Source organism: Emys orbicularis, chromosome 2 (genome assembly GCF_028017835.1).
Source record: "Emys orbicularis isolate rEmyOrb1 chromosome 2, rEmyOrb1.hap1, whole genome shotgun sequence".
In the NCBI taxonomy this organism is placed as follows: domain Eukaryota; kingdom Metazoa; phylum Chordata; order Testudines; family Emydidae; genus Emys; species Emys orbicularis.
The window spans coordinates 43,810,022-43,824,587 of NC_088684.1; the positions used below are offsets into that span (position 1 = coordinate 43,810,022).

The following is a 14,566-nucleotide window of genomic DNA, read 5'->3' on the forward strand; positions in this document are numbered from 1 at the left end:
ACCTCTTTATACATTATTTGTTGGCCGTGTTCCAAAGCAGGTCAACCAATTAAGGTGGCCAAATGTCTTAGTGTGGTATTTTGCAGTTGTTTTGATCTTATGAACTGTGCACCTGTGCCCAGCTCATCTTTTCTTTATGCGACCAGTTGTCCTAATTGTGGTCAATTTGCTAGATTCAAAAACATTTGAGTCAGCCTAAAGAAGTATCTGGTTGCAGTGCATAGTAACCACAAGTCCGCATCTAATTTCACAGAGCTTCCTTTTTGCTTAATCTTAGTCTATAAAGCCTCCTAGCTAGATTTTGCTTATGCTTGCAGAATTTTATTGCGCTCTCTCTTGCAACTCCCAGAAGTTTGTGGCCTAACACTGCTTGACAAGACTTATGCTTGCAGAGAGGCCTACCATTAGGCCTAACATTGATAATGCTTATACAATACTTAGCACAGTGTGATTAATGTAATTTCTTGTCAGATAACCAAACTGAGTTCTTAGATGCCTATGGAGGAGTGATCAGATATTTTCCCCACTTGTTACTAGCGGTACACAGAGCACTTGCTTATTGTTGCAGAGAGGTGGCTGGTCAGGTGATGCAGGCTCCCCCCATATCCATCTGCTAACTTGCATTAAAAGGCAGCTAAAATATATTGTTTTTATCTTTTTCCATATAAGCCATTGCCATGATTGCCACAGGCATATTATGAGATTGCAAATGGGACAGGAAGGTAGTTCTTTTGATCATGAGTCGGGGGGTGGGGGGGAAGAGGAGTGGTCAATGAGACAATCCCTTTCTTAAGATATGGTCCACTCCATGGAAGTAGTTTGGGTACTTCAATATCTAAATGTATGCTTAAATTCAGTTATAAGAGGATAATTCACAGCAGTTTTTAAAATATTTGGTACAACAATTTCCAGATGATGTTCCGTTTGTTCCATTTTTTTCTTGGTATTGTGATCTACTTGAATCTGTTTTCACTTAAATGAAAAACCTTGTTGCCACTTTGTTTTCTTAGTATGAAAGGTTATTCAAATTCATATGCTTAATTATTAAAGGATTTGATGACATTTCTGTTTTCACTTCCTGCAGTTGAATATTGATGTTAAGGCAGTGATACCCACTGTGTGGTCCTAATTAATTGCTAAACATAAGTAAATGAATTATTATTTTTAGGTACTGGATATAAATCTAAAGACCTTGAAAGTCTTGATGAAGGTCAAATGCTGATGATTGGAGGAAAAGAAATTGAAGTGATGGGTATAATTTCAGCAGAGGACTTTAATAGTGGCAAATGTTTTCAGACTGATGTTGGGACGTCCACCACAGTCCCAACTGCTTCTTCACAAAGTACCCTGAAACCATTCTGTAGCCCATTCAAAAATGTCTGCAAGCCAAGCAATAAAGAAAATCTACTTAAAGAGTCCCAGAACTACAAACCTCGCCATGATCCAAATGCATCAAGTAAGATTTAAAATTCTGTTATTTATTTAACCATCCACTGTCCTTTTTGTACAAAAGTTCAATGCATAACCAAGGTTTTTATGTTCCCTACCCAAGTACTGAATGAGAATCTAGGGTATCCCAGTGAAAATGAAGTTTAACCAATAACATCACAACATGATTCTGTTCTACAAGTGGCAGGTGTGCTGTAAACCATGAGATTGGAGGCTGTGTCACTGACATTTGAGAAAGTGTTAGTATCCTAAAACAGTCCATATACCCTAGAGTGTCTTATAGTGCAGTTCTTTATAAATATTATTGATGGCTATACAAATTGTTTAAATCAGAATCCTTCCGAAAATAGACTAGCGAAGAAAAATGAATGTACTGAAACGAGAAACTGACTAGTGCCAAACATGCTAGAAAAGTTCTAGTTTGCCACCAAGTTCAATGGAGTGTTGACAGACTACACCAGCATGGTAGTTGCTGTGGACAACGAGCAGTGAAGAGGTTAAACAAAGTTAGAAGAATTGCTTCCAGGGGAGTCTGATCCCTCATAGCCACCAATGTGCAAACACAAAAGTAACTAAAAGTAACCAAGTTCAATGAGACACCTACTGCAGGAAAAAAGTTCTGTAACACAGTATTATAGTTCCTTTGTGCTGTCATCCCATTAAATTCCACAAGTTTAAGGAGGATCAGATTGTGTGAGTACTTGTATGGGAGAGCTCCAGTGAACACCTGGTAGTTGCAGGAAGTGGTGTTGAATATTTAGCAGATCGATATCTTCCATCTGTCTTTAATAAGCCAGTGGTGCAGCCTGTTGTTTAGGGACAATATTCTGGAGAAGGCGCCATGTTTCAGATGAGAGAAAAACACCAAGTATATTAGTGTTATCAAACTAAATGATGCATAATTTTAATTTTTTAAAAATGCACCTAAACCACAACTTAGCATTCACACTGCAGTTTGTTAAACCCCATCCCATTTCTTTCATTTGTATGTCATCTGAGATTATAAAGTCTTCAGGGCTGGGCCATGTCTTCCTACTTCTGTAAATTGCCTACCACACTAGCCTTATACAAATAAATAATAATAAGATCTTCTTATTATCTTATGGCACTTTTTGTAAGAATAGACCAGTGTTCTGGTCTAATTCCAGCTGTATGATGTTCTGTCTCCCTGAATTCTCTGCTGTGGTTTCAAGATGATATGAGATTACTGCCCTAAATTGCTGTGTAGCGCTGCTATGTTCAACCGCAGAGTTGTCTGCATTTTGTCTGTTTCTGCAGTGCTGTGTGAAAGACATGGGTTTCTCTCCAATTTTTGTTTTTTTGGGGGGCCCAATCCTGTGATGGATTTGAGTGCCTCCTGCAAGCTGAGCCTCTCAACTCCCATGGAAGTTGAGAGAACTCAGAACCCTACAGGATGGGGACCTTTAATCTATAAATTAGCATGAGTAGGGCGTGCTGTGTCTGTTCACTGTCTTGTGTTGCTCAATATTAACCCCTTCCAGTGCTGATGGACTCCAAAGTATTCTGCCCATTCCTCTGTAGTCTTTGAGGGGGAGCGGGGATGATGAAAATATATATATGAAAAAGAAATAAAGGTTAGCCACAGTGTTCTGATAAACACTATTTTGAGTAATTATGTTCTGTACTCCTTGCAGTTTTAATTGGATGAGGTATTTTTCCTCATTTCCTGTCCTAAACTGATTATTGTTGGTAATCCTCAATTGAACAGCTGCTATAGTTGATCCCAAAGGTGGCAGATTGTAGTAAGTGATGGATGAAGTGGTTCTTATATATATTAAACTTTTAAAGCACTTCTGAAATCTTTAGGATATAAGGCAGTGTTTTAATAGATTTTTTTTATTATTATTTACATCAACACTGTATCTAGGTACTCATAAGTAACAATAGCAGATGTTGGTCTTTATATTCTTTGTCTAGAAATGACCAATATGTTAAAAAGCAATTTTCAGCAGTTATTGAAGTTTAGCAAATAGTTACTTGATATAGTTACCTTGGAAAAACAATACTTTTTGCTTACGAAGTAAACACAAATTCTCTTACCACATCTGTGTATATTTTGAACTTTAAGATTCTTTAGTTATGCCACGTCCAACTCCAGATCACCAGCGGATGTTCAATAAGGCTGGTTTACCTGTGGTAGATGTAGTTGTGGATCCTTACCTTGTAAATCATCTTCGCCCACATCAGAAAGAAGGAATTGTATTCCTGTACGAGTGTGTGATGGGAATGAGGTAGGAGAATAACTGTCCTGTTAATTTTAACTCTGGTAATTTTTAGCTTGTTTAAAAAACACACCCCAAAACTGAGATGCATTCTGTATTTCTCTGTTAGAAGAGAATGGTTGAATTATCCTATAAACCAGTGGTTCTCAGCCCGCGGGCTGCATGCGGCCCAATTAGCACACAGCTGCGGCCCAGCTGTATGCTAAAGGGCGGCAGAGTCCAGGGCCTGGGCTGCCACATGGCAGAGTCCAGGGTTGGGGTCAGGGCTGCCGCCTGGCACCCTGCATCAGGGTCTGGGATCAGGGCTGCCGCCCAGCACCGCACAGCAGGGACCAGGGTCGGGGCTGCCACCAGGTCCCACACAATAGGGACTGCGGTCGGGGCTGCTGCCCGGCCCGACCCAGCAAGGTCCGGGGTTGGAGTCACAGCTGTGTCCAGCCCCACACAGCAAGGTCTGGGGTCAGGGTCGGGGCTGCTGTCCGGCCCCACCTGGCGGGAATCGGGGTTGGCGACAGGGTCGGGTTGGGGCTGCTTCCCGGCCCCACACAACAGGGTATGGGGTCCCCGCCACTCAGCCACACCACTGGGGCTCTGGTCTTCTCCTCACTCTGTGGAGGGGTCTTTGGGCTGTGGGTGCTGGGCATAGTGGTGTGGTGGTGGTGGGGTGCTGTGGTTCTCAACCTGTGGCCCAGGTAACACATTGTGGCCTGAATATGCAGCCCACAATGATTAATAGGTTGAGACCCACTGCTATAAACCATCTGACCCAAGCCAAAGTGCAGTGCTGGTTGGTACCTCAGAAATTTTCAGTCTAGTATAAAGGTACGTTGATGTACCACTCTGTTGAAAAATTACTATATTACTTTTACACTTGTTACATCAGCTTTATATACTATAGGCTGCTTATGGTATGTTTTCATGTGCTTTAACATAAATTACTTAAATATTGTTAATATGAAAGAATTCAACTAAGATCTCTAATTTTGGATGATCGGTATGTTAATCTAGTAATGAACCCAAGTTTCACACAGGCACATAGAACTTTTTGGTTTAACTGAATAAAAAACTGCAACAGATCATAGTAGAAATAAATAGGTTTTTATATACTTTTAAAAAAAAAAAAACATATTTGCCAGATCAGAATGCAAATAGTTGCAGGGTTTCCTTTGCATTACTAAATTGTCATTATTTCTTACAGACTAAGTGACAGATTTGGAGCTATTCTTGCTGATGAAATGGGCTTAGGAAAAACACTGCAATGCATTTCGCTTGTCTGGACTCTCCTACGTCAGGGGCTGTATGGATGCAAACCTATAATAAAGCAGGCACTGATTGTCACCCCTGGGAGTCTGGTGAAGAACTGGAAAAAAGAATTTCAGAAATGGCTGGGAAGTGAAAGGATCAAAGTGTTTACAGTTGATCAGGTGAGATTTATATTCAAAAAGGTCAAATCTGGCTCAAAATAAATAAAAAAAAAATCCAACATTCCAAGTAAGCTGTTTTTTAACAAGCAAATATTTGTCTACAGTGTTTGCAGCCAAAACATTGCAGGAGGGAAATGTATGCATGAAAACTAAAAGTGAAACTGATTAGAAACTGACTAGTGTACTTTAATTGTCCAAAATTAGAGTAATGCAAAAAATAAAGTGAAAAGTGAAATAGTGAAAAGAAAACTTCAAAAAATAATTATTATTACTCTGCCATGTTGTTTGTAACAAACATAAGGCAATTTATTTTCAAAAATATATTTTTTTAACCTGATAATGTATTTGCAAGTGTATTTGTATGAAGTAAAAGAGAATGCTGCCTTCTAAATCTGACCTAATATCTGTTGTGAATAGATTAAAAGTTAGGCCAGGTCTACATTTAAAAGTTAAGTTAGCTGCGGTGTTTAGGGGTGTGAAAAATTCACCTCAGCAGCATAGCCGCAGTGCCATAGCTTTGCCACAGTAGCATCCATAGTGTAGATATGGCCTTAAACACTTCCTTTTTGGCAGTCTTCCTTCATGGTCTGTATGAAATAGTGAGTCTTTCAGATGAAATGAAAGCTCTTTTTACAAGTGTTTTTATATGTTTTACAAACTTCTAATTTTTTCCATGTGTACCTCTTTTTTGTTTTTTCTACTGATTTAGCATCCAGTCCTGCTATGGTGCTGAACATACACATCTTCCACTGAAGCCAATCTAGATGTCTATTTAACTTGTATATCCTCTTTGCTTCCATCACTTTCCTTACAGTAACTTATTTCAAGATGTGGAACTGAAGTGAACTGATTTGACAGAAATTGTCTATGTGGCAGTGACTGAGTTTGAGCAAAGTAAATGATCAGCTGTGTGTGTTCTTGAGAGAGCAGCTTTGGTGCAAAAAAGATTCAGTGTAATGCAAAAAAAAAGTTTACCTAAAGAGCTATTTAGACGTTGTGGCACATTTTCTCTCAATTGTTAGGGTTTTTTTATAACACTAATGTTATATTGAATTTATTGGCAATTAATGTGACCCAAAGTGACAGCAACATATTTTTCTTTTCATTTAAATCCTTCTAACATTCTTATTCATCTGGTTGAAGCCAATGGGATTTGAGGGCACTTGGCAGTTTGTAAGATTGGGCCCCTAAAAAGCAAAGAAAACATTGACATGCAAAAGTGAGATAACAATACCACTTGCCTACAATATAATGAAGTATTTAAAATAGTAATTTCCTGTCTATCTTATAGGAAGAATGGCAATTATCATACTGCTGGATTATATGAAATATAAATTTGAGGGAGTATTGTCATTATCAGTTTCCAGAATACTACTACTTTAAAAAGCAAAACACCGACAATAATAAATAATAATAATAATAATAATAATGAAAGTTTGTGCTACTTGAGTCACTGAGATGTTTATCATTTACACTTCATGAAATCAGTGGAAAGGCTTCTATTGACTTCAATGCCCATTGAACTGGTGCCAAGAGAGGTGTGTTCAGAGTACAGGAGTGGGATCCAGGAACTGTGGAGGTCTCATACTTACTGGCAATTGCTCCATGTGTAGCTTTGGGCAAGTCACTTAAACTTTTCATCTCAGTGTTTGCATCTGTAAAATCGGGGTGTACCTGGGCAGCCACCCAAACCTAGCCATTTCCTGATTGCCCCCTCATGGCTGGTGAAGGCTCTTCTGCAGCCTGCCTCTGGTTCCCCTCTTTAGAGCCCCTTAAGCTTTAATATAGTCTTGTGGCTAACACACTAAAAAACACACTCACACACCACATCTGGGATTGGTTAAATAATAGAAACCACTCAAGATAGTCCTCAAAATAAAGTCCATCATTGCAACCTAAAAGTTCATACTCAGCTCAGGCTTGTCTGCCGCACACAGAACTCTTCTTCTATCCCAACCTGCTCTTCATGAAGCTGCCACTTCTACGCCTTCATAGCGAGAGCTCAGCATTCTGGTTCTGGCTTCCTTCTCCCATCAACATCTCCCCTCTTCTGAGAGAAGGCAGCATGTATAGTACCTAGGCTTAAAAGGCCAGAATGCTCCATTACAGGGGGTTATAATACCTACCTGCCTTACAGAAATGTTGAGAGGATGAATGAATGTTTTGAAATGATTGCAAAGAGTACTGTTAATTCCATAGTTCATCTTCATATACCCATTATATCTGACTATAGTGAATCATATGATAGGGTGCAATGAATAAATAGGGTTGCTAACTCAGTGGATCAGATCACTTGGATCCAGACTGAGTTGTCTGTCTCTGGTAACTGAGCTTTGGCTGGAAGCAAAAAACATAATTTTAAAAATTCTGGGGTGTTGAGGGAGCTTCAGGCTGCGGATTATGGGTTGAACCATGTCCTTTGTAGTTGGAGAAGGCCAGCAGGGAAGTACAGCCTAACTCATGGTGGAGATTATCCCCTCCCTCTAGGAAGAAAGGATTTTGGCTTCCTTTAAGAAAACAATTGTTAGGGCTCTACTGAAGAAACCATCCATTGCTTTGGACCATCTTAACTATCATTCTGTATCAAACATCCCTTTTTTGGGAGAGCTCATTGGAAAAAGTGTTGACCTTTTAGGTCATGCTGCAAGACTGGTCTCTTGGGTTTTCAGGTAGAGAGGTGCACTGAAAGATTTGAGGTGGTTGACTGTGGGATATTAGTATGGCAAGTATTAGTTAGTAGTAGTATAGTTAATATTAACTGCCAAATGAGCTATTTGGGATATAAAGTAGACTGTTCTATTAAGTGGCTTTGGGCTGAAGAGTCTCTTGTAATGATTTTTGTCCATATATTTCTGAATTTTTGACAGATAGAGATCATAAGCCTTTGGCTAGTCTATGGCATGTCTGAATGGTCTAATGGGACAAAAAGATTTCTATGGACAATCAAATAGGTATGGTGCAAGGATTTAAATAAAAAGATGTCATTTTATAAGTCGTGTGTGCAAATGTGACTACTTTTAACCATCTAATCTGGCAAAAACTCTTTCTTGTATTATATTGAACTTTTGTTTGATTTAGTGCCCCAGTGCTGTTTTCAAGATCTAAAACCTCTGATTTTTCCCATGCTGCTCAGACTCAATTATCATCACACACGCAATTTGTATCATGTCACTTTTCTTTATTTCTATACCTTGAAATAAGTAACTAAGGAAAGACACCAAAGCAAAGAGTAAACACGAGTTAAACATGTATGTCGATGCCTTCTGAAGGAAAAAGGCATTAAAGGTTCAAAACAATAGGCCCCATAGCTTTTTCCTGACTGTCAGTAAAATATTTTGGGATAGAGTCTCTGCTGGATACAACAGAGCAGGAGTGTTGTCAAGGAGCTGGTTATGGGTCCCTGATTCTCTGTCTCCCCAGCTTCTATGCTGCACTAACTTATTCATGCTAGGTATGCTCTCCTAGGGTTAGCAAAGTTATGTGGCTCATAACAGAGTGAGAACTATTTGATTGAACTGAAACAGGTAAACAGACTGTGGCAAATTTATTACAAGATCACAGCATAAACTGGTGTCTACTGCATCTTGTGATTCCCACCATAAACGTACTGGGAGTTGCTTAGGCTTTTTCATTATCTCCATTACAATTATCAATTTGAAACTTACCCCCAACACCAGGGTTAAGTACAGTAACTCCTCACTTAAAGTCGTCCCGGTTAACGTTGTTTCGATGTTAAGTTACTGATCAATTTGGGAACATGCTCGTTTAAAGTTGTGAAATGCTCCCTTCTAACCTCGTAGTTTGGCAGCCACCTGTTTTGTCCACTGCTTGCAGGAAGAGCAGCCCGTTGCAGCTAGCTGGTGGGGGCTTGGAACCTGGGTGGCCCAGCAGCCCCCCCTATCAGGTCCCCACTCCCCTAAGTTCTCTGTGCAGCAGCTGTCCCTCCCCCCACTGCCATGTGCTGTTCCTGCCCTCTGCCTTGGAGCTGCTCCCAGAGCCTCCTGCTTGCTGTGTGGAGGAAGAGGGGGGCTAATGTCAGGGTGTCTCCCCCTCCCCTCTGCTCCTGCACCACGCTTACCCCATCTTCCATAGAGCAGGGGGGACAGCCGACAGAGGGAGGGAGCTTCTAGGCAGTAGCTTCCATCTCAGGTCTCAGCAAGCTGATTTAATTAACAAGACAGTGTACTTAAGCCTGGGATCAGCTACCTAAAGGGGAAATACGCATTTTTTCTCTCACACACGGGGTGTGTGTCTCTGTCTGCCCTCCCTCCTTTCCTGCTGCCTTGTAGAGTGTTGTGAGAGTTAACCCTTGAGGGCTCAGTCAATTGCTAGTTCATTCAGTGGTAAGGCATTCCCTGGGAAATATCCCAACTTCTGACTCCTCCACCTCAACCAAGCTTCACAATCATCATCACCGTGTACAGTATTAAATTGTTTGTTTAAAACTTATACTGCACGTGTGTGTGTGTGTGTGTATATATATATATATATATATATATATATATATATATATATAGTCTTTTGTCTGGTGAAAAAAATTTCCCTGGAACCTAACCCCCTCATTTACATTAATTCTTATGGGGAAATTGGATTTGCTTAACATCGTTTCGCTTAAAGTCGCATTTTTCAGGAACATAACTACAACGTTAAGTGAGGAGTTCTGTAGCTGTTACACCGGGTCTGTAGTTTTCACCTTCGTAGTAATGTGCTTCAGTAGACTTGGTGTACTCAAAGAACAGTGAGCTGCCAAGCAGCATGGTAGTAGTATTCTGTATTGCCATATTGGATTCCCATATTTCTTTTGCAAATTAAGAGGGAAGAAGTAGTCCTAGCCCCCTGGGGAGGTGGGGAATGACTCATGTCATGCATAGGGCCCTGCAGATCTCCGCGGAACATGTTTCCTGATCATGGATGGATGCATATCCAAATTTTATATTTAGAGCCCTGCAAATCTGCAGATATCTGCAAATTTTGTATCTGTGCAGGGCTCTAGTCATGCAACAGAAATTCCTCCTGAAACCAGAGAATCAGGGAACAGGGTTGAGGAGCTCCAAAGAGAATTGGCTGTGTGATGCAACTTTTATTTATGCTCTACAGGATAACAAAGTAGAAGAATTCATCGATTTCCCCACTTCATTCAGTTCTGATAATCAGTTATGAGATGTTGCTGCGCACCTTGGACCAAATTCAGACTATAGAATTTAACCTCCTAATCTGCGATGAGGGGCATCGTTTGAAAAACAGCTCCATTAAGACAACTACAGCCCTCATCAGTCTGTCCTGTGAGAGAAGAATTATCCTGACTGGTCAGTATATTACAAATAGCCTATTTTATAGCTAGATGAAAAGAGCTAACTTTGGTGAGTATGTGAAAGAAAGTTGCAAGTTATACAAGTGTGAAAATTTTGGCAACATTATCAGATATATTGTTTTTATAGTGTTTTTATAGAAATCAGCATAAACTCTGGCGAGTCAAGTGTAAAAGTATAATTAGGCAGGCTAAAAAGGAATTTGAAGAGAAACTAGAAAAAGGCACAAAAACAAAGAGTAAAAGTTTTGTAAATACATCAGAAGCAGGAAGCATATCAGTGGGGCCAATGGACAGTCATTGTGATAAAGGTGCAAGCAAGAAAGACAAGGCTGTTTGCATCAGTTTTCACTGCAGAGGATCTGAGGGAGATTCCCACACCTGAGCCATTCTTGTTAGATGACAATTCAGAGGAACTGTCTCACATTGAGGTATAAATAGAGAAGGTTTTGGAACAAGTTGATAAATTAAACAGTAATAAGTCACAAGGACCAGATGGAATTCTGAAAGAACTCAGATATGAAATTGCAGAACTACTGGGGTGGGGCTGGGGATGAGAGGTTTTGGGGGGGGGGGCTCAGGGCTGTGGCAGAGGGTTAGGTGCAGACTGTGAGGGCTCTGGATAGGGGTGAAGGCTCTGGGGTGGGGCCAGGGATTAAGGGTTTGGGGTGCGGGAGAGGTGTGGGCTCTGGGATGGGGCAGGGGATGAGGGATTTGGGGTGCAGGCTGCCCCGGGGCTGCGGTGGGGAGAGAGGACTCCCCCCAGCCCTCTCTCGCTTCAGCAGCTCGGGGCAGGGGAGAGGCGCCTCTCCCCAGCTGCGGCAACTTTGGTGGGGCTGGGCTGGGCCGAGGGAGGGGCTGCTCTCCCGGCAGCTCCGGCGGGCCTGGACCCGGCTGGGCCAAGGGAGAGGCTACTCTCCCCGGGCCGTGGCAGGTCCATGCTGGGGCCGGTGGGGAGGAGCGCCTCTCCCTGCCGCAGCCCTGAGCCCCTGCGCGGGGCTTAATAGTCGGCCGCACGGCCACACAGCTTAGAGGGAATTTTAGGCCTGCACCAATGAAACTAAATCAGTTTCATCACCTTTTTAGTTAAATCATACAACTTTTTTGTGTTGACAAGACCTGGGCTCTGATCCCTAGCTGGAAACATTGCTCTGCCTCTGGGTGATTAACCACTGGAGCAAACTAGCAAGGGAAGTGATGGATTCTCCATCGTTTGATGTCTTTACATCAAAGATATGCTTTGGTCAAACACAAGTTATTAGGGTCAATACAGGGGTCAGACCAGATGATCTAATGGTCCCATGTAGCCTTAAAATCCATGAAACTATTAATCTATTAATGTTGCATTCTGTTGACTTCTGGTTGATACCTGGAGCAACATTGATTACATATCAGAAAGACCTCCATTTAGACCATCTAAGTTTGGAGGGACTATCATTGCATAATAGGACCTTAGCAGGAGGGAGAATTAAAATTAAAAGAAGATTTAAAAAATATTTCTGGTTTCTTAGTTATTTTGTATTGTGTTAAAGTTAAACTGTCATCCTGGAGAGAAGCCCTTGTACTATATTGTGAACAGTTATAACCCAGCTTGTTGCAGGAGATACTGCTGCATTTGTTCAAAATAAGAATAATCTTGCAAATGAAGCTACAGTCTTCACTCTTTTTTTCCCTAGGAACAGAAAATCTGAAGCAGAACAAATAGTTCTTCGAGTGCTGGTCCATATGTGTATTCCATGTGTGGGTACACATCCGCTCCATGTGCCTAAGACCAGAGATTTTTTGGGAAGTAGTTTCCATTTATCCGTGCCTATACAGCTGTTCCTCTTGCTCCATGCTCAGGGTATAAAGGGCAGTGCGGACCAATGCCTTTTCAGTTCCTTCTCCCCACCACATGGCCTGAGTCAGAATTCTCTGTCCGAAGCTATTTTCACATCATCTTTCAAAAATCTGTAAATATAATTATATAGTTTTAGTATTTTTAATCTTTTAGTGTTTTTATTCTCTAGTTAATATAGTTCAGTTTTTCCGCACCTCAGGGATCCTTTCCGTGGGGAGAAGGACTATGTCCAGAGGCTTAAGAACTATATCTCCTGGCCCTTTTCCTTCATGATCAGCGATGAACACTAGTGCTACCTTTACTGCCTTGGAGAGGCTCACATCTCTGCCAAATGCAGCATCTGCAGCTCCTTCCTTCCCCAAACCTGTGAAGGATGAGAGCTTCGACTGAGGAAATACTTCATGGAGAAGGCCATGAGACCCCAGTTGGATCCAAGCTGGGAAGACTCCCTCTGTACATCAGCCTCAGACTACAAGTAGTGCCTCTCTGAACACAAGCTCAGAAACAGGGACCAGAGCTGTGAAACCAAAGAAGTAACTGCCTTAGCCTCTCACGAGAGTAAAGGGGATGCTCATAAACACAAGGACAGATCCCCCTCCAGATCTGCTCCTAAAAAAAGGATGCCTTCCCTACTCCATCCAAGTTGAGTGCGTCCTTACACATGGGTTGTAGCAACTGAAGTTAACTTGAACCTCCCAAACATGAGGATAAGGTGTGAAGGAGAGAGGTGCTGACAGAGCCTATCAGGCTCTGGGTTCTAGGTGGTCAGGCTTAGTGGTTGGAGAGTGGTCAAGAATAGGTACCAAAGGTTGAAGCCAGACGTAGAGCCGGGACCAGGCTGAGGGCAGTGCTGAAACCAGGGTCCAGGGACAAGCTGTGGCTCAGAACCAGGATCAAGAGCAGGCTGGAAGCCTGGGGAGTCTGTAACACAATGAGGCAATAGGAGGTTTCCTAGCCAAGTAGTGCTGTTGCACAGATTAACTAACTAGCAGCTCTGGCAATCAGGATGAAATGTGTGTGCATGGGGTGATCTGACTGAGGCCCTTCCCAGGGATTGGCTGCCTCAGTGTGCCTGAGAGATGAGTCACTGGTGGGGTGAGTCATTGTAGCTGAGCATGCAGCCCTGATCTGGTTGTGGGTTTGCCTCACAATTCCAAGTATGGCTGCAGCTCATAAGCCAAAGGATAGGCACCTGCCGACACCAACTGGGAGCTCCAGGTTATAGTCCTCCCTCAATGATGAAGGCAAACCAGTAGCTAGGCCCTCTCTTCAAGCTGCAGTGGATGCGGCTGGTACAGCGTCTAGAGCTATAGCTGTGGCGATACTTATGAGGTGTGAATCTTGGCTCCACTCTTCAGAGTTCCCAGGGAGATCCAGAATACCACTGAGGACTTCCTCTTTGACAAGTCTAATCTCTTCAACAAAAAGACTGACATGTCTTTGCACTCACTAAAGACTCCAGGAGAACTGTCCACTCCCTGGGCTTTTATACCCTGGCCCTGAAGAGAAAACACCAGAAACAGGTAAATAAGCCAAGATTTTTTCCTCAGCTGTTTTATCTCCAGCACCCTTATGAGCCACCATGTAAATGTCAAAGGGTACAAAGACCTAGATATACTGCTTCCTCCACCTGAACCACAGCTGCTCAGCCTCACCCACAAACCAGGGGTTACTTTTGATGGGACGCTTAAGAACCATGTACCTCTATTGATGCCATTCCCTACTGCCTCCCAAACTTTTGATGGGTGCCTCATCCTTTTGCTTATGACTGGAGGGCAGTAACAACAAACAAGTGAGTATTGAGATCATCCACTCCGGCTACACCATTGAGTTTCTCTCTCCTCCTCTGCATAAATCCCTTCCCCAGCCCGTCTTCAGAGACCATTCTCACAAGGAGATCCTCTGTCTGGATGTGGATACTCTCCTACAGCACAGGGCTACAGAGGAAGTGCCACCTCAATATCCAGGGGAAGGATTCTACTCCCAATATTTCATAGATCCCAAGAAAAAAGGAGGATGGAGATCCATTCTTGACCTACATCAGCTGAATATCTTTATTTGCAAATCCAAATTCTGCATGGTCATGCTGGCATCAATAATCCCCTCCCTGGAGAAGAGCACATGGTTTGAGGCTCCCGATATGAAAGGTGCTTACTTTCATGGGGACATTCATCCAACCCACAGAAGGTTCCTCAGATTTCTGGTAGAACAAGAGTACTACCTGTTCAGAGTCCTCCCATTCATGCTGGCGACAGTGCCCAGGGTCCTCATGAAGATCCTCTCAGTGGTGGCAGCCCAGATG

General features: G+C 42.3%; 1 protein-coding gene across 1 annotated transcript in view; it reads left to right on the forward strand.

The window, feature by feature from the left end:
• RAD54B (RAD54 homolog B) overlaps positions 1 to 14,566 on the forward strand; it is a 114,516-nt gene that overhangs the window by 75,116 nt on the left and 24,834 nt on the right. Inside the window, 5 exon segments of the mRNA XM_065399320.1 lie at positions 1,169 to 1,456; positions 3,539 to 3,701; positions 4,891 to 5,116; positions 10,214 to 10,240; positions 10,242 to 10,422. Of these exon segments, the coding sequence (XP_065255392.1) occupies positions 1,169 to 1,456; positions 3,539 to 3,701; positions 4,891 to 5,116; positions 10,214 to 10,240; positions 10,242 to 10,422 (885 nt within the window).